This window comes from Aquarana catesbeiana, linkage group LG05 (assembly GCF_042186555.1).
Source record: "Aquarana catesbeiana isolate 2022-GZ linkage group LG05, ASM4218655v1, whole genome shotgun sequence".
In the NCBI taxonomy this organism is placed as follows: domain Eukaryota; kingdom Metazoa; phylum Chordata; class Amphibia; order Anura; family Ranidae; genus Aquarana; species Aquarana catesbeiana.
In genome coordinates, this window is record NC_133328.1 from 306358328 (window position 1) to 306377163 (window position 18836).

At 42.5% G+C, this 18836-nt stretch overlaps 1 protein-coding gene across 1 annotated transcript in view; it reads left to right on the forward strand.

Moving 5' to 3' along the window:
* ELP2 (elongator acetyltransferase complex subunit 2) overlaps window positions 1-18836 on the forward strand; it is a 357175-nt gene that overhangs the window by 247871 nt on the left and 90468 nt on the right. Inside the window, exons 14-15 of the mRNA XM_073630833.1 lie at window positions 1893-1962; window positions 13798-13893. Coding sequence (XP_073486934.1) covers window positions 1893-1962; window positions 13798-13893 — 166 coding nt within the window. The remainder of the gene's footprint in view (window positions 1-1892; window positions 1963-13797; window positions 13894-18836) is intronic.

Consider the following 18836-nt stretch of genomic DNA (forward strand, 5'->3'; position numbering starts at 1 on the left):
GGCCCTTGTTCCTACTCAGGACGTCCCTAAGGTGGAGCCTGCTGCTAGGCTTGCATTGTGATTGGGGGGGACTTGGGGAGGGGGTGTGGCCTGGCCTCTGAAAAGATGACACCCAGCATGCCTTCGCTGGTGCACAAATCTTAGAGGGAGGTAAGTGTGCTGCAGCCTCAGACATCATACACCACATTACACTACAGGCATACACCCTGACATCAGAAGAGTCTCCTCTGTTGTAAGGAATGAGGGGAGGTACAGGGGTAAAGAAGATGGTGGTAAAAAGGAAGGTGGGGATGAGGATGAAGGGTGATTATGGAAAGACAGAGGGGAAGATAGAGGCTGCTGGAGGGATGAAGATAAGGATGATGATGATGGCGAGAGGGATGATGATGGTTCACGTGGTGATAGAAATTTGACTTGAGGAAAGAGCACATAGAGAATTCAAGGATAAGGATGATGACTGGGTTACAAACCAGGGAGGAAGAGGATGATTCTGAAAAGGGATGGGGATGATTTTAGAGAGAGAGAGAGGCTGGATATGAGCATAGATGTGTAATAAGAATCCAGGGATGAGAATGCTTTGGTTACAGTGTGGAGAAGAATTAGGATGATGATTATGGAGAGTGAAATTGGGGATGAAGGTAGTTATGGAGAACAACGAGGATGATGGAGTTACATTGTGGAGAGGGATGAGAATGGCTCTCTCAGCCCCTTCCCTCTCTCTCAGCCTGGCTCTCTCAGCCTCCCTCCCTCTTTTTCTCTCTCTCTCTCTCTCTCTCTCTCTCTCTCTCTCTCAGCACCCCTCTCTGTCAACCACCTCTCAGCCACTCCGTCTCTCTCAGCCCCACTTCTCTCTTTCTCAGAGTGAGGAGGGCACAGAGCGCCACCTCCTTCTCCCTGAAATTAGTTTGCCACCTCCCTAAAATGAGTTTTTGCAGGTTGGGATGTCTGAGCATGTAAAATTCATGTTAGGGGTCCGTGCGATTCAAAATAGTACCTTTAGGGGACTGGATCCACTGCGCTAGATTGTGTGTTGTGGCCCGCTGCCATTCAAAACAAATTACCTCCACAATTAGCTTTGTTCATTGGGGTAGCGTATGATAAAATGCCCAAGAGTTTTAATGGGCACTAAATATTTGCTTAGTGGTGCATGAATACAAGAGTTGCCATTTCAGGAAGATAATCTTCATCTTTTCAAGTGTTGCAATTCAGTAGGTGCTCTTTATATTATTTGCTTGCTTTGGAATTGTTGTGCAACTAGTTTGGGTTAATATTTGCTGTGGATGTTTGAGCTACTGATTTCTGTTTTATCAGCCATTTCATACCATGTTTAAATTGATTTATATTTTTCTTCTATTTGATTCCTAGACAAGAAATCAGCTGGTGCTACACACACAGAAATATCATTTATCCCAAATAAAAATGTGTAAGGCCTTATGCACACATGCATATGTGTACAGCATATTTCCTGAACGCAAAACTTCTGAGTTTGTGAAATGTATTGTAAACAAGCACCTGCGTTTACAAGAGTATGCCCATGTACAGCCATTCACTTTTGTGGCATGCTGTAGGCAGCATCTGCAGCTTTCTGGGTGCAAGAATATGCCCGGATTTTTACACCTAGCGTTGTTTATGCCTCTCACCATCCATGTGCTAGAGGCCTAATCCTCCATTAGACCTAAGTGCCAGTATTCACGTTTAATATGTCAAATTTTTTGGCTTATTTTTACTTACCTTTCCTAGAACTACCTTGTTTTATGTAGTGAAAACAGTAACATCTATATACTGTGGATTCAATACTTTTAGCTAACATTTTGTAGAAAAAGTCAGCACATTCAATTCCATGTGGATTGTTTCATACATTTATTGATCTTTACAATGCTCTGCTATTGCAGGAAAACACCAATCTTCCCGAAGGTGCTACTGTGCCTGCTCTGGGTTTGTCGAATAAAGCAGTCTTTCAAGGTAGGATTGATGTTTTGTTCTTGGGGCTGGGGGGTGTGTGCATGTACTTCAGAAGACAATTTTTTTATGAAAATAAATATCTGCATTGTAGATTTTAATCTTTTCCCATATAGCGTTAATTTGAAGGACAGGAAGCAGTGGTGATAATTGGGAACAGTCACAATGATTGCGTTCAGCCCCCTCGTGCATTGTTACAGCCATTCTTTTTTTCTGTGCATATGTCATTAACATTATGAGCTTTTGCCTGTGGATAACACATTTGCATTCTGAAAAATATTAGCAGAGCTATATAAATCAATTAAGGCACATTACTAATGCTTTCCTCATCTGTTGGCACTGTTATTTATATCATTAAATCAGTTTTTATTAAAGCAGAGGCATTGGATAACCAAAACAAATAGCTTGCATTATAGAATTTTATTTGCTTTTTAACTGCAACATCTCACATTTTCAAGTTTATTCACATATTTTAGTTCCTTTGTAGAATTGTAGGTAAGCATGGTGAGTAAACATCAGTAGTGTTTAGGATATATGGGTATATACAATATTGCTTATATTGGACCACTCAAGGCATGATAAAGCATTAGAATGCATGCAGGTGACTGAACCTGGTAAAATCTTGTGAGAATTTTACACCTTTTGGCCTGTATTTTTGAGACTTTACAGGGTAATTTCTAGGTGCTGCGGCAAATACTTTTTTTTATATATATTGGTAGTCTATAGTTCTACTTTAATTATGGACTCATTTAAAAATATTAATATTTCCCGATTGTCCATTAAAGGGGACCCAATTTTTTTCCTTTTGGATTATTCAATTCATGTGGTAGATCCAGCCATTTCCTACCTTAACAAGACCCCCATGGTCCCTGTGGAGGAAAAGCATGTGTTCAAAAATCCAGTAGATAAAAGGTTAGAAGCTCTCCTTAAAATTCTTTGCCCTGGGGTGCTCTGCCATGCAGCCCACAACTGTGTCTATGGCACTCTGTCAGTCCCTTGTTTTCTGTTCTAAGCATATGGCCTGTAACTTTAGCTCCATACTTATGGATCCCTCTATCTATATTCAGCTGGAACTTTGCCTTTAGCATTACACTACTAAGTGATTGGCTTGGCGGATACAGATCTTTGGGATGAGCCTTTTTTTCTGTACACATGCCCTGGATCTTTTGGCTTCAGTGCTTGTCACCTGAGCTCTCTTGAAAGAAACACCTTGAGCAGTTACCGTTTAAATGCGAACATCTGTTTGGTTCCTTCTCGAATAAGTATATATCAAGGAGTTCACAGGATTTTGTGGGATACTTGAATGATCTCCTGTTTAAAAGATCAGTTCTCGCCCATCTCTATTAGCCAACTTCCAACAGACTGTATAGATTCTGCATAGCTTTGGTTTGATCCTCAACCTCCTGAAGTCATTGCTGGTCCCTCTCACAGATTGAAGTACCTGGGTCTGACTCTGGACACAAATTCAACCAGGGCTTATCTGCCTCAGGACAAACTTCTCTTCCTTGTTACTCATGCCAGGGCTCTTTGAGCCCTGGGGAAGCCCTTCATACCTGCATGCATGAGGGTCTTTGGGTGTCATGCTGGCCTCAGTTCAGGCAGTGCCATATGCCCAGTTTAACTGCAGATCATTGCAACTCAACATTCTGGCCATGGGACATATGTCCCTTGGACCACCTGAACACCAAAGCCAAACCCTTTCTAATGTGGTGGATTTCTAGCCTGGTGCTGGGATTAGGCAGACTATTTCCTGAGGATGAATACCAGCTTGTCAGAATAGGCAACAATCCTGAACATCATGTCGGTGCAGGAGATGCGGAGGAAGCCCATTTTCCCATCAACAACCTGGAATGTGGGGCATTTCGGTTGTCCCTTTTAACACTGGTCCCCTCAGTTGCGGAGTCCTGCTGCAAGAATCCAGTCAGACAGTACCTCAGCTACGACATGCGTCTACCATCAAAGAGGCACCAAAAGTTGCACTGCTCAAAAGGAAATGCTCTTGATCCTCTCTTGGGCAGAAATGCACATTTCAGCCCCATCAGTTTGGTGAGCTTTATTACATGCTCTATTAGCCAACTTCCAACAGACTGTATAGATTCTGCATAGCTTTGGTTTGATCCTCAACCTCCTGAAGTCATTGCTGGTCCCTCTCACAGATTGGAGTACCTGGGTCTGACTCTGGACACAAATTCATCCAGGGCTTATCTGCCTCAGGACAAACTTCTCTTCCTTGTTACTCATGCCAGGGCTCTTTGAGCCCTGGGGAAGCCCTTCATACCTGCATGCATGAGGGTCTTTGGGTGTCATGCTGGCCTCAGTTCAGGCAGTGCCATATGCCCAGTTTAACTGCAGATCATTGCAACTCAACATTCTGGCCATGGGACATATGTCCCTTGGACCACCTGAACACCAAAGCCAAACCCTTTCTAATGTGGTGGATTTCTAGCCTGGTGCTGGGATTAGGCAGACTATTTCCTGAGGATGAATACCAGCTTGTCAGAATAGGCAACAATCTTGAACATCATGTCGGAGCAGGAGATGCGGAGGAAGCCCATTTTCCCATCAACAACCTGGAATGTGGGGCATTTCGGTTGTCCCTTTTAACACTGGTCCCCTCAGTTGCGGAGTCCTGCTGCAAGAATCCAGTCAGACAGTACCTCAGCTACGACATGCGTCTACCATCAAAGAGGCACCAAAGTTGCACTGCTCAAAAGGAAATGCTCTTGATCCTCTCTTGGGCAGAAATGCACATTTCAGCCCCATCAGTTGTTTGGTGAGCTTTATTACAACAAACTGGCCAAGGGGAATAATACTCAAGCTCCTGGCAAATGCTGAAATGGGTCTTTCCAGTTAGTTCAGACCCCGTGTTCCAAGAGCCAGTGTTCATCCTACTTCTTAGTTACTGGCTTATGGCTGTTGAAAACATGGTCTTTAGGGACCAGGGGCCGTTCAGATTCAGTAGTTCCTACCATTTTGAAGTCTCAAAGTATGAGGTCGCACTTAGAAGATCTACTTTTGCTGGTGTGAGTCAAAGAATTTTCATCCTTGAAAGTACTTTGTAGGATGTATGCTGTCCTTCCTCCAGTTTGGTGTGGGCCAGCAATTGGCCATGAGTGTCATTGGGGACAAATCTTGGCCTTGGCTATTCTGTTTCAGGGACCTTTAGCCTCTCACTCTCAAGTTCAGGCAGCAACTCACATCAATCAACTGTGTTTACTCGTTTTAAATCATAATGAAAACAGAAACAATCCAAATGACCCTGATCAAAAGTTTACATACCCTGGTGATTTTGGCCAGATAACATGCACACAAGTTGACACAAAGGGGTTTGAATGACTATTAAAGGTAACCATCCTCACCTGTGATCTGTTTGCTTGTAATTAGCATGTGTGTATAAAAGGTGAGTGAGTTTCTGGACTCCTGACATACCCTTGCATCTTTCACCCAGTGCTGCACTGATGTTTCTGGATGCTGAGTCATGGGGAAAGCAAAAGAATTGTCAAAGGATCTGCGGGAAAAGGTAGTTGAACTGTATAAAACAGGAAAGGCATATAAAAAGATATCCAAGAAATTGAGAATGCCAATCAGCATAATAGCAAACTCTAATCAAGAAGTGGAAAATGAGGGGTTCTGTTGAAACCAAGCAATGGTCAGGTAGACCAACTAAAATTTCAGCCACAACTGCCAGAAAAATTGTTCATTATGCAAAGAAAAACCCACAAATAACTTCAGGTGAAATACAGGACTCTCTGAAAACATGTGGTGTGGCTGTTTCAAGATGCACAATATGGAGGCAAAACATTTTTTTTTTCTGTCAGTAAATACCTTTTATACGGCCCACTTTCTGTTTCTTGTCTGGTAAAAAGCCTAGGCTTATGACATCATGAACAGCTCTCTCTCTCACTCTCGTGAGAGTTTGACAGGAAGGCGGGGGGGGTTATAAGAGGGCCAGTGAGAGCTGCAGGGCTGCAGAGATGGAGGTGTGCCTCTGTGTAAATCCAGGAAGTGAACAGGCAGAAACTTTAGTTGCCCACAGTTAAAATGGATGCAACCAAACTAGGTGGAGAGAGATTTCTGCAGCATATTTGGAAAGTACAGAATCACAGTATGTATAAAATAATATGCAAAGCGTTTGCAAAATTATGGAGGGAAGCTTCAGAATGGCAAAGATGTTTTTATTACAAATTATGTGAGCAGACTGCAGTTGCAGTTGTTTGGTGTCTGTCAAGCCCTTCTTGATCTGTTTTTTGTTATGTGGGTCTGTTGGCATTGCTTGCCCATCCTCGTAATGATTTTAAAGAAGTTTGTGTCCTGTACTGTACAATCAGGAAACAGGATTTTTGTCCTACCAGTAAAAAACCTTTCCTGCAGTACAGGCCTCTCCCCTCTGTTCTTATGATCTTCCTATTGCTTGCTACAAAACGGAGGCTAGCTGGGAGAGGGAGGTGATACATAGGGGGATGTTCCTGCAGATTTTCTATATTGCCAGTGCCCAGTCACCTGATAACCCAGTGGTAATAATTTAAAGAAGCCTGTATCCTGTGCTGTACTCTAAGAAATGGCTCTATCTGTCAAGTCAAAAATCCTATCCTGTTCAGGACACAGAAATTGCTTCTTAGACCATCGGATATACAGGTATTCCACTTCCTTTAGGGGGTTGGACACTGGCAAAAGCTTTGCTGGGACTATACCCTACTACTTGGTAGGCAACATGGTAAAACTGAGTGTCCCCGAACCGTTGCAACCTGTCTAGTTGGATCATTATTGGACCTGTAGTACATGCTGCATGATATCTTTATATCCTACATGACACTAAGTGCTAATCACACAACTGGTTTTGAAGGCACAGGTTATGGGATAATCTACACACTTTGTGTATTATTGTCTTGCTTTATTTGACCTTATAGGCAACATTATCCTAGCATTTCCCTAGTTAAGTTTTGCACTCTTCTTTTTTTTTTTTTTTTTTTTTCCAATTTCACTATCTGAAGCTCCTCTTGGGATAGCAATATAGTGCTTATAAAGCCCCGTATACATGGGCCAAATGCCAGGCGACATCGGCCGGTTCGATAAAAACCAACTGACATTCTGCCGTGTGTATGGAAGCCAGTCCGACAGAAGCCAATCTTTTGGGCGGCTTCTGTCGGACGAGCATGGTTGAAAACCAGTAGCTGACCGGAGTGTTCAGGTGGAAGGCTGTCCCCCTGTCAGAACACAACAGCTCAGCAAGGGAGATCACTGTACTAATGTCGGATCGCTAATAAAGCGGCTCAGACCGAAGCTGACAGGTTTTGTTTTTTTTCGTTCAAACCACTGGGTTGTACGGAAAAAAACTCGGTGTGTACCAGGCTTTAGACTCCTAACCGTGCACTTCAAGCCACCATTTCCCGATGCAAGCTGCATGCCATGCTGAACCCCCCTCAATTTATATGCATCTTGTACCTTGCATGGTAAGATCCTCACTTAGCAATGACAAATTTTTGGGTCATGGGACCAGGAGCACATGGAACAGGTAGTAAGGGTTTCGCTGCAGCCCTGCAGAAATTCTGAGGTTCTCTCAGGTGATGGCTCTTTCCTTGTTCCAGAGCAAGTCTTACAGTGACATCATTTCAGACCTCTGATTTGGATACCCACCCACACAGATGTGCAGCATGCGGCCTGTCTAACCAAGTCTCTAAAATGATGCCTAAACATTTCCAAAGACTATTACCACTTCTGGAAACAGTGGCTGCCACTAGCCTTAAATGCTCTTTCACCTCTCCTTCCCCTGATAATATTCATGCATCAAAACCTGAATTGCCTGTCTCATGTTCCTTTGCAGAAGGAAAGAGGAATGCTGGCATTTTAGCGTAGGCTGCTGAAGATTTTTTACAACCAAACTTTTGTGAAGTTTATTCTTCGGCTTCTCATCATATGCGGGCCTTGATGGACTCATTGATTGAGGCAGTGCATAACATTCTCTGGATAGATACACCTAGTTATGTACTCCATTAGGCACAATGAGAAAGGCAATGTTTAGAAAGCCATTTACTATTCTTGATCAAGCCAATTGAGCTCTCTTTGTGGACTGAACTTACTTTGAGAAGTTATCTACTCCTCCTGCCATGTTTGTACCCTTATAGAATAGGGATCAAATAGAGATGGACTGTTCCTGCCGTGGACCTGGCCATTCTTGCACCAAGTAAGCCATCTACTGTTCCTATTGAGGGCATTCACTCCTTTAGGGATCCAGCTGATAGATGTTTGGAGACTCTTTTGAAATTCTCCTTTGGTCTGGCAGGTCCAACCCAACAGCCTGCTATTGCCATTTCGCCAAACTGGACATTTGCCATTTTGCCAAACTATGGCAAACTGGACTGGAGAACTGAGTAACCAAGATCTTAAAGGATAGAGGAGTTTCTACGTCTGTGATTTCCACCTTGCGAAAAGCAAGAAAAGCCCCTTTCATAAAGATCTGGTATTGCACTTGGAAATCTTACTTTGCCCTGTGCCAGTGCAGTCATTTTGGTCTCAGAGAATATTCTGTGCCTCACATTCTGGCCTTCCTGCAAACCACTCTTGACCAGAATATAGCTCCTAGCACCCTGAATGTACAGGTATCAGCCTTATCCATCCTCTTTCAAAGACCTTTGGCTTTGCACTTCTGTGTAAAAACCTTTGTTCAAGGTGTTTCTCATGCCAGACCCTCTTTGCAGCACCCTCTACTTATCTGGGATCCTTTAACCCATTCCCTTAAAGGTTATTGCCAGCAAAGTAGCCTTTTTGGTAGCCATCATGTCTGCCAGAAGTGTATATGAACTTGCGGCCCTTTCCTGTAAAGAGAATACTTCACAACAAGGTTGTATTATGTCCTAGACCATTCTTCCAAAGATGGTTTTAGCATCCTATCTCAATGAGGACATTGTTCGGTAATCCTTGTGCCCTTCTCCTAAACATCCAAGGGAATTCTCTAAGTTTCCTGTGCCCTTGTCCTGAGCCATTAGAGTGTACCTAAAATCTACTTCCATGCTGCAACTTCTTCTATTTGAAGCTGCCAAACACCTAGTCCTTAGCACCCTGCAAGTATTGGTTTGGCCTTGTATGTATTCTTCACCCGTGGCAAAATTGGTGTTCTTCTGGGGCCTTCTTCAAGGGCTCTTTCACATGCAGAGCCCCTTTCCCTTGTGTAATAAGAGAAACCCCTTCTTGTAAGAACTGAGCCTTCTCCTCTCCATTGCTCCTAGCAGCCATAGTTCTGCCTTCGCTTGTCTTATTTTCTTCATGGGAGACACCTTTTTTTCTTCTGCTACATGGAGTAAAGTATCCTGAAAGCCAGTCATTCTTGCTCCTGGGTTTCCTATCACATTTTTTGGGATTTTTTTTTCCTCCTACCCATGTCCTACCTTGAAGGCTTGGCAAAGAGTTTTCATGTCTTCCACCCTACTGGGTGGTTAGTTTTCTTTTTGTCTAGGGATTCTGCTCTCAGTGAACAAGTGTCTGATTCCCTACCTAAAGCTATTCTCCTAGAGGTGTCGGGATTCCTTTCAGTTTTCAGCATCAAGCAAACTATTTAAAGTGAAAGTAGACCTGAGCATCAGCTTTAAGTACTTGTAATCGTATGTATGAGCTCATGTGCACGGTTCCTGTGCAGTGAGGAGAAGTCCATTGGGTTCACTTCAACATGGACAAAGAGATGTCTATATTTACACTTTCAACAAAAAGTGCTAGGGCTTTGCCACCCTTTACCTAGAACCTTGAATATCTGTCTGGAGAGCCACGCTATGTAAATACATCATTGGCAGAGAAGCAAATTGGCAGCTAGGAACACCTGCAATATGCTAACAGTGATAGTTTAGTAGGTTTGTTTCCACTTTCGGTCTGCCTTTTGCATTTTGTTTTGTATTCTCTGAGTCAGCAGATGGAGCCTTTAAGCTCCTAAATACATGTCCCTGTATAAGCTTACTCCTTTTAAAAAACAAAACAAAACAAAAAAAAAACATGGTCCTAATCATAACGTACAGGACAAAGGCATCTATTCACGAATATTCTAATATATAGGGCACCAACCTTCAAACCATTAATATTTTTAATAGCAGCCACCCCTTTAAGTGTATAAACCACTAAATATAAATCTGTAAAGTAAGGCACTACTTCTAAACTAGTGCATACAAACTCAACAATGTGAATACCCCTTTATGTGTGCTGTGAAAAAAATGCACAATATATAAAAAACCTTTTCATATACCAATGCCAAACAAACTTCAAACAATTTTAACAAAAAACATTTTGTGATATCGGTGTGCATAAAATCTACGGAGTAATGTCCACCACAATGTCAACAAATATATCTCCTGTGCAATTCATCACTGTTCTTATATATGTGAAATAATCCATACACCATGCCTTGTATTATCAGTGACTACTTATTCACTCCCAAATTAAAGTGCTCCACCACGTGAGGTTAATAGAACCGCCAGATTCATATGGCCATAAAAGCCTTTTCAGCTTTAAACTAAACCAGCAAGGAAGATGAGGCAAATTCAGCATATAATATGCCCTCCTGTGCAGCTCCTCTCTCACATCCAATTAGGAATCACAAATTCCAAAAAGACAATGGTAGATCGATAGTGCAGCACATTGAATAAAACACCCTAAATATAATCAAGCCAGTCTAATGCACTTAAATTAATCTGTGCCTAGACCAGCACAAGCACAGGCTGTTTGTGTCATCCGAAGGACTCCTCTCCTGGTCAGTTTTTTAGAAAATGTCCACAAGACAACTCAACTGCTCCAGGCTTTCAGCCAGGTGTTCAATTAAAAAAAAAAAAAAACTACACTCCAACAGTCTGGCCATGGAAACATCCCAATCAAAAGTCTTTCTTCTAGACAAGAACATTATTTCCCTAAGAGCTCATGCTTGAGAACTGGGATCCAAGACAAATGATACAGTGTGGTTTTCCATGAGAGTTTCAGGTTGTCTCCTTTTGAGGCAGTATCTTTTGCCCAACTTCATTTAAGAACTCTCCAACAAAGCATTTTGTTGACATTGAAAATACAAATTCTATCCCTCGCCTTACCCATGTTCCTATCCAGCCAAACAAGAGCTTCTTTATCTTAGTGGATTACCATTCCAGCTCTAACAGTGGGATAGTCCTTACCCCCCTACTACAGGGAAGACTTTTTTACAACAGACTGGAGTATTCTATCCTTGGCAGTTCAAGGAACATGGTTAAGAAAGGAAACCAAACTCCGTATCAGCATCCTGGAGCTTAAAGCAGTCAAGGTTGCCCCTGCACCACTGGAACCCCCTTCTGAAAGGGCACCCAATCCAGTTTTATTCAGACAATGCAACCACAGTGGCATAGATCAACCATCAAGAGGGCTCAAGGATCTTTGCTGCCTTGAGGGAAGGAAATCAGATTATCTCTTGGACAGAAACTCACTGCCCAGCAATTTCTGGGGTCCACATCCAAGGAGTGGACATTTAGCAGATGGATTATCTTGGCCATCATAATTGGATCAAGAGGAATGATCTCTACACCCAGAAGTGTTCAGTCTGATATGCCAGGAATAGTTTATAGGGATTCTAGATATGGACCTCCTAGCCTCCAGATTCAACAACAAGCTACCTCTGTTGTCAGAATCAGCAATAATTTTGGCGCTGCTCTAATAATGCCCAAACTCAGTTCAGGCAAATTTTATGCCTTCCCTCCAGTACAAATTCTGTCTTCCCTGCTACACAAAATAGAGCAAGAGAGAAAAGTGGTTATTCTAATTGCACCAGATTAGCCCAGAAGAACCTGGTACACATACCCAGAGTTCTAGGAGACAACCTCCGGCCCTTTCCCTACAGGCCAGATCTGCTATCTCAAAGTCCTCTATTTCATTGTACTTCTCTGGTTTTCATGGCATGGCTGTTGAAACCCAAGTCTTGAAGCATAGAGGTATTTCTGAATCTGTGGTTCCTACCTTACTAAAAACAAGAAAATCCATTTCCTGGAAGAATTATTATTATACCTGGAAATCTTAATTTGCCCAGGCATTATTCTGTGCCTCCCATTCTGGCCTGATTGCAAACAGGTCTTGACCAGAACTTAGTGCTAAGTGCCCTTAAAGGGCAAGTATCAGCTTTAGCTATCCTCTTTCAAAAACCCCTAGCTGCAGAATCCCTTGTAAAAACCTTTATTGCAGATTGTTTCTTGTATCCGTCCTCCTTTCTTCAGCACCCTGTGCTTGCCTTGCACCTTAATTTGTCTTGATCTTCCTTGCAGAAACCACCCCTTGAACCAAAGGAGATATTCCCCTGGAGGTTCTTGCTGGCAAAGTACCGCTTTTGGTAGCTATCACATCTGTTAGACATGTTTCTGAACTGGCATACCTTCGTAACAACAAGGTTATTTTAAGCCCAAGACCCAACCTTTCTTCCAAAAGTGGTTTCAGGAATCCACCTCCGTGAGGACATTGCACCCTGCTTTAAAATCCACCATTGTACAGCGAATAAGAAACTTAATTGCAAGAACTTTTTCTCTTATAGGGGTTGTAAAGGCAGAAGGTTTTTATCCTAATGCATTCTATATATTAAGCCTTCTGTGTACAGCAGTTGCCCCAGCACCCCCTAATACTTACCTGAGGTCCCCCTCTGTCCAGCGATGTTCATAAATGTCTCAGCCGTCCAAGATCCTCCTTCCTGAATGGCTGAGACACAGCACTTGTGCCATTGGCTCCCACTGCTGTCAGTCAAAGTCAGCTAGCCAATCAGGGGGGAGAGGGGGCGGGGTCGAGTTGGGGCTCCATGTCTGAAAGGACACAGGGAGCTGTGACTCAGCTCGGGTGCTTGCTGTTGGGGCACTGAACAGGAGGGAGGGGCCAGGTACAGAAAAGAGGGACCCAAAAAGAGGAGGATCTGGGCTGCTCTGTGCAAACAGAGCAGGTAAGTTTGATATTTTTACAGGAAAAAAACAAGCCTTTACAATCACTTTAAGCAAAAACGCTCTTCCTGCGCTGTTACGCGTCCACTCCGCCAGATCAGTGGGAGTTTCCTTTGCATTTCGCGATCAAGCCTCTGTAGCTCAACTGTGTAAGGTTGTCCCCTGGTCTCCTGTTTATACTTTCTTAAAGTTTTAAAGGAGGACATCTGCAGATTCAACTTATGGCCACAAGGTTTTCGCAGCAGCACCTTGACCGTGGGTTCTTTGGCATCTGTTGTTGCCTGTTGACATAGTTATGTTTACCTAGTTTTTGCCTACCCTTTGTATTCATTGGTTGAGGACATCCAATGGTGTATGCATGTGTTGCCTGTGTTCTGTATTGTATGAGTAAGATAAAAATAATTTTGGCCTGGGCTGTAAAATTCCATATCTTGGAGTATAGTACAGGACACAGACCAACCTACCTTTTTTCCTTTCCTTGGTTAATTCTGCATTGCTTGCTACAAACTGAGGATTCACTGAGTGGGAAAGGCTATGAAAGGCGCCCTGGAATGCTGGTCCTCAAAAGTTTGCCGGTGTCCGATCACCTGAAGGTGCATGCCTAATGGAATTTACAGGTAAGTCAAAATTCCTTTTTTTTTTCGCAACTGAATGCAATACTTAAAGCTGACATTTACACACACTGAATGAATCAGAAGTGGTGAGTGCCTCATACCTTATCCCATGGCTGTGCCCGAGGCTTCAGTTAGAGACAGCTTTTCTGAAAGGAGATGATAACTGCTGTGCTTTCTCTAGAAAACTAATGGTACTCTGGGAATCCTTTCTTTGAAATATGGTTTAATCTGTAGACCTGTAAATACATGCCATTTAAACGGACACACAATTATTAATTTCATTGATAATTGTAATACGTTTTTTTACTTTTTCATAGGGGAATTAAGTGGAGCTGCAGTTCAAGAAGAAGACACATTTAGTAGTGTTTCAGACCCGTATTCTCAGCCTTATTTTCAGCCCCTTGTCCTGACAGGTGAGCTAACAAGCTTTTCCTTTTATTTTTAATAGATAATCAAGAATGTTGGACATATTTATATAAGATGTTTCCAAAAAATATTCTATTTCAATGCTGCACACTTTAATTTCTGTTTAATTATCTAATATTTTATAAAACCTCTACTGTAAGGTGTTGGAGTATCATTGCTCTTGAGAACCAGTCAAACATGTATGCAATTAAGTATTTGAATATTTTGCTTAAATTACTATTAATTTATAGGTTACTATTTAAGATGTATATGCATCTACCTTTTACGAAGTGTGAATGGGCCTCTCAGTGACAAAGTGAACAATCAAACACACTGAACACAGTTATTTAAATTAAAGACAAAAAAATTCCTTTAGCTGCACACTGTGACTACAAGTACCAGTATTCTAGTACCATTACGTAGTGATTGTAGTAGCTGTGCACAAAGGAAACACCCAGATACCAGCTGATTCTTGGAATGCGATTAAACTTCAGATGCTTCCCTCGGTGCAGCTGCTTCTTTAATCATGCAGACAATGCTCTAGCTCTTGTCTATCACACATGGGCAAAGATCTGCCCCCCAGTAAGGGTCCTTTCACACAGGCTTTCCGAACAGGTCAGCCTGTCAGTTTTTCAGGTGGACCTGATCGTACCTTGCAGTCTCCTCTATGGAACGGCGAATGTCAGCGGAAACCTGCCGCCATCCAATCCGATCCTGCCTGCAATATGCAGATGGATGGTGGTCCTATTTTCCATCCGTCTGCCGGATCGGATGAAAATGGACAGGCGGTCCGTTTCCAATCGATTTCCCCATAAAGGGGAGTGGGACTGTGTCCGTGTCTGCTCTGCAAAGTGAGCGGGCATGGACCTGTCATCCGCCTGCTCAGTGGGTATCAGTGGAGCGATCATCCGCTAAGCAAGCGGAATCCACAAGATGGTGGCATCCGTGTGCAAGGTGCCTAGGAACCGCAGAGTGATCTATTTAAACAATATGAGGAGATTAGAAATCCAGTACTTGAGCCAAATTGTTGTTACCAGGGTATATTGCTACATGCAGGGTGCAGGATATGTTGAATCCCGTACAGAAAAGCCTCATTGTTTCAATATCCTCTGTGTGGGAACATGTATTTGTTGATCAGCCATGCAGATTAGATGACCAATTTACACAATTCCTAGTGACTAGCATGTAAATCATTATACAGATGGTTTATTAACTTTAAAATCTAAAAAACAGAAACACCTATCTGGATTTATAGTTTAAATAAATTTGACAACATTGTTTAAAAAAAAAAAAGAGAGAGAGAGGTTTATTCTTCATTTAGGCCATATAATTATTTCTTTTTTGCTCCTGGGGCAACTGTATATCCAGAACTGTTGAATTACAGTGTAGGTACAGCCTAATAATATAGAATGGTTTATACCAAAATGCATATAGTTATTTCACCCTCATACCTATCATCAAGGCAATGCATTTTAACCCTGATTGCAAAGAAGTAGGGGTTGGGGAGCAAAGAGAAAAACCAAATTTGAAAACGGACCTCAAAGCCCCCACACCTTGCATAGTTAGCAACAATTAAAAAAATGAATAACCAATGCAGAGCCCAAAGTAGAAAAAAACAAGACACAACTTTTGTAAAAATATACACTTTTATATTGAAAAGAATAATTAAAAGAACAGAACTGACTGTTAAGCAGCTAACTGTATAACAAATAAATGTTATTACATAGACAGTCTAGAGACACCCAGACACCAGTTAAAAGAAAGATATACCTACTAAAGCCCAAGATACTACCAAAATGTTCTTCAAAACATACAGTATATAAATATGTTATACAGTATTAATCATTGCATCAAAAAATGTGTATCAAATATATAGATAAGGATGTAATAATCATATAACAATAGTGGTGGTATTATCTCACAATAGCAGCAGTTCCTTAAAATACTCCTGAATTATCAACTTCCATGGACAAAATAGAGTGGTACGTTATATTATAACTAGGGGGAGACATACATAGGAGAGAACAAGGGAGCTGCACACCCCGAAATGGATAAAAGAATTTTGGATTCCCCTAATTGGGCTTTAAAGCAGCAAAATATACCATTACAAAGGTCATTAATAAAACAATTTATTTGACAAGATGTCCAATATCATATTTTCATGTGGAATCTAGTCCAATGATGAATTCATATTCCATAAAACGACAAAATGCATATCACATCATTACATTACATAGTGTAGTAAAATGCCGAAGCCCCGACGCGTTTCGACCTGTATGCGGTCTCTTCAGGGGGCACATCTGAATCTATAAAGCAATACAAATATTGAGAATAGTAGATAATATTCTAAAAGAGATCACATTAGATAAAACATAATGATGGGTTTTACCGTTGAAGTGAAGTAGACGTGTCTAGTGGGGGCATTGGGGAGCCATTGAGGGGTCCGGGCGGCGCGCAGGCCATCCCCACCCCCCCATTCAGGGAAAGAGCCAGCCCCAAGGGCTTGCAAGGAGCCACACTGATGCACGTCCCCCCGGGGGAGTGAGAGACTGAACACCTGCAACAGATATCCATGAGTAGCCATTAAAGAAGTAACATATTAGTGTATAGTCATCGTTGTAAGTATTAATTTAAATTGTATATGGAGACCAAAAATGTGTGTGTGTTTTTAGGGATAGTAGTTGAATCACATGAATTAACCAAATAAATCAAATTGAATTAGTATTGCTAGCAACCCCAATACAATGTGCAAGTGGTGCCTGATGTGTGAGTGAAAATGTGTACTGTGAGTGAAAAAAGGGAGTCCATGGGAAAGTGCATAATGAGGGAAGTCATAGTGTGATAGTGTGATGGACCAAGTGTTGGCAAAAAAGTGAAGGGTGAAAAACAAACCAAACAATTAAGGTGAGGAAAAGAAAAAATGAAGAGCCAACCAAAATGGCAGTGTGTGAAAGAGAGGGATGTGAAATGAGATAGTGTAACTAAAAAACCATATTAATTTACCTTGTGCTATGTGGAGTTGTATGAGGTATGTGAAGCTTGTTGGCTTGGCAGAAACCAAGCTGCAATTACTGAGAGAACAGATACCGTTTGTCCTGACCAGCATGGAAAGACTGTTGACTGGTAAACATTTTGGTCTCCTATATATAACTAGGCTGAGGCTAATGGGATGATCACATGCAGGTGCCCAACTACCCCACCCACCCAGGATCATGGCGTGTGGGCCGCCAGCTGCAGCCCACGTGTGGCTCCCTCGGCGTCCCGGAAGACCGTACGGTCCCGACCACCGTCGTCATCTCCGTCGCAAAACGCGTGACGTCATGACGGCGTGCGCGCTCCGGGCCCACGCGCACGCGCACACCGCCACAGACACTCCGGAGGTGAACACGGGATGCCGCCGGCAGGGTGAAGCTCGCCACGGCATCTGGTGATAGACGCCAAGCGGAGCAAGCATGGGGGCGTGCAGAAGATCCATACGCCCCCACCCTGCCGGGAAGTCTCAAGGAAGCCAGGCTCCACCCAGAGGAGGGAGGGAGAGTGAAACCGCACCCACCGGGACCTAACAACGATCCCCCAAGCATGAGAACCACATTTAAACTAGCATTTTGCATGGTCATGAAATGTACCGAGAAAAACAATAGATGTTGCATATATTAGACAGGAGCAGAGTGCCAAAGCCATAACTCCGGACTCCTGCATGGAATCCAATAGAGTTTAGTCATAAACTACCATGTAAGGTATTGAATATCATGCAGTACAGGGGTCTGTTCCTCCTGGTGCATGAAAAGGGAAAGGATTGGATCTCAATCCGATTCCCCCTTGATCAGAACAAAAAATATGTTCAAAAGTTGTATATATGTTAAAAATAAATTGGCAAATGCAGGAATCCGAAGGTGGCATAAGACACACTGCTTCCTGTTTTGATCTCTGGTATGTCAAAGCGGGGAAGGGTGTTTAACCACCCAAGAAAATTGTAACTAGGGGGAGACATACATAGGAGAGAACAAGGGAGCTGCACACCCCGAAATGGATAAAAGAATTTTGGATTCCCCTAATTGGGCTTTAAAGCAGCAAAATATACCATTACAAAGGTCAATAATAAAACAATTTATTTGACAAGATGTCCAATATCATATTTTCATGTGGAATCTAGTCCAATGATGAATTCATATTCCATAAAACAGCAAAATGCATATCACATCATTACATTACATAGTGTAGTAAAATGCCGAAGCCCCGACGCGTTTCGACCTGTATGCGGTCTCTTCAGGGGGCACATCTGAATCTATAAAGCAATACAAATATTGAGAATAGTAGATAATATTCTAAAAGAGATCACATTAGATAAAACATAATGATGGGTTTTACCGTTGAAGTGAAGTAGACGTGTCTAGTGGGGGCATTGGGGAGCCATTGAGGGGTCCGGGCGGCGCGCAGGCCATCCCCACCCCCCCATTCGGGGAAAGAGCCAGCCCCAAGGGCTTGCAAGGAGCCACACTGATGTACGTCCCCCCGGGGGAGCGAGAGACTGAACACCTGCAACAGATATAACAATAGTGGTGGTATTATCTCACAATAGCAGCAGTTCCTTAAAAGGCTCCTGAATTATCAACTTCCATGGACAAAATAGAGTGGTACATTATATTATTCAGATTGTATTCCAAGAGAACTCGGTAAAAGCTTCCTATGCTGCTGAGGATGTAGCACATCAAAAGGTTGAAACCAGCACATCGAGGTGACAGCCAATCTATGAATGCTGTAATATTGTTATCTACAAATGCCTAAATGCTCCTGGTATGAGAAAGGTCTCAAGGTGGCGTTAACCTTTGATTTATCAAAGAGAATGCCCATATATACTCTTTAAAAGACTCCAAAGAGACAATATACAGTATATGGTAGTAGGTGCAACATTATCCAGTCTCCAGATGATTTAACCTGTCATTAGTAGTAT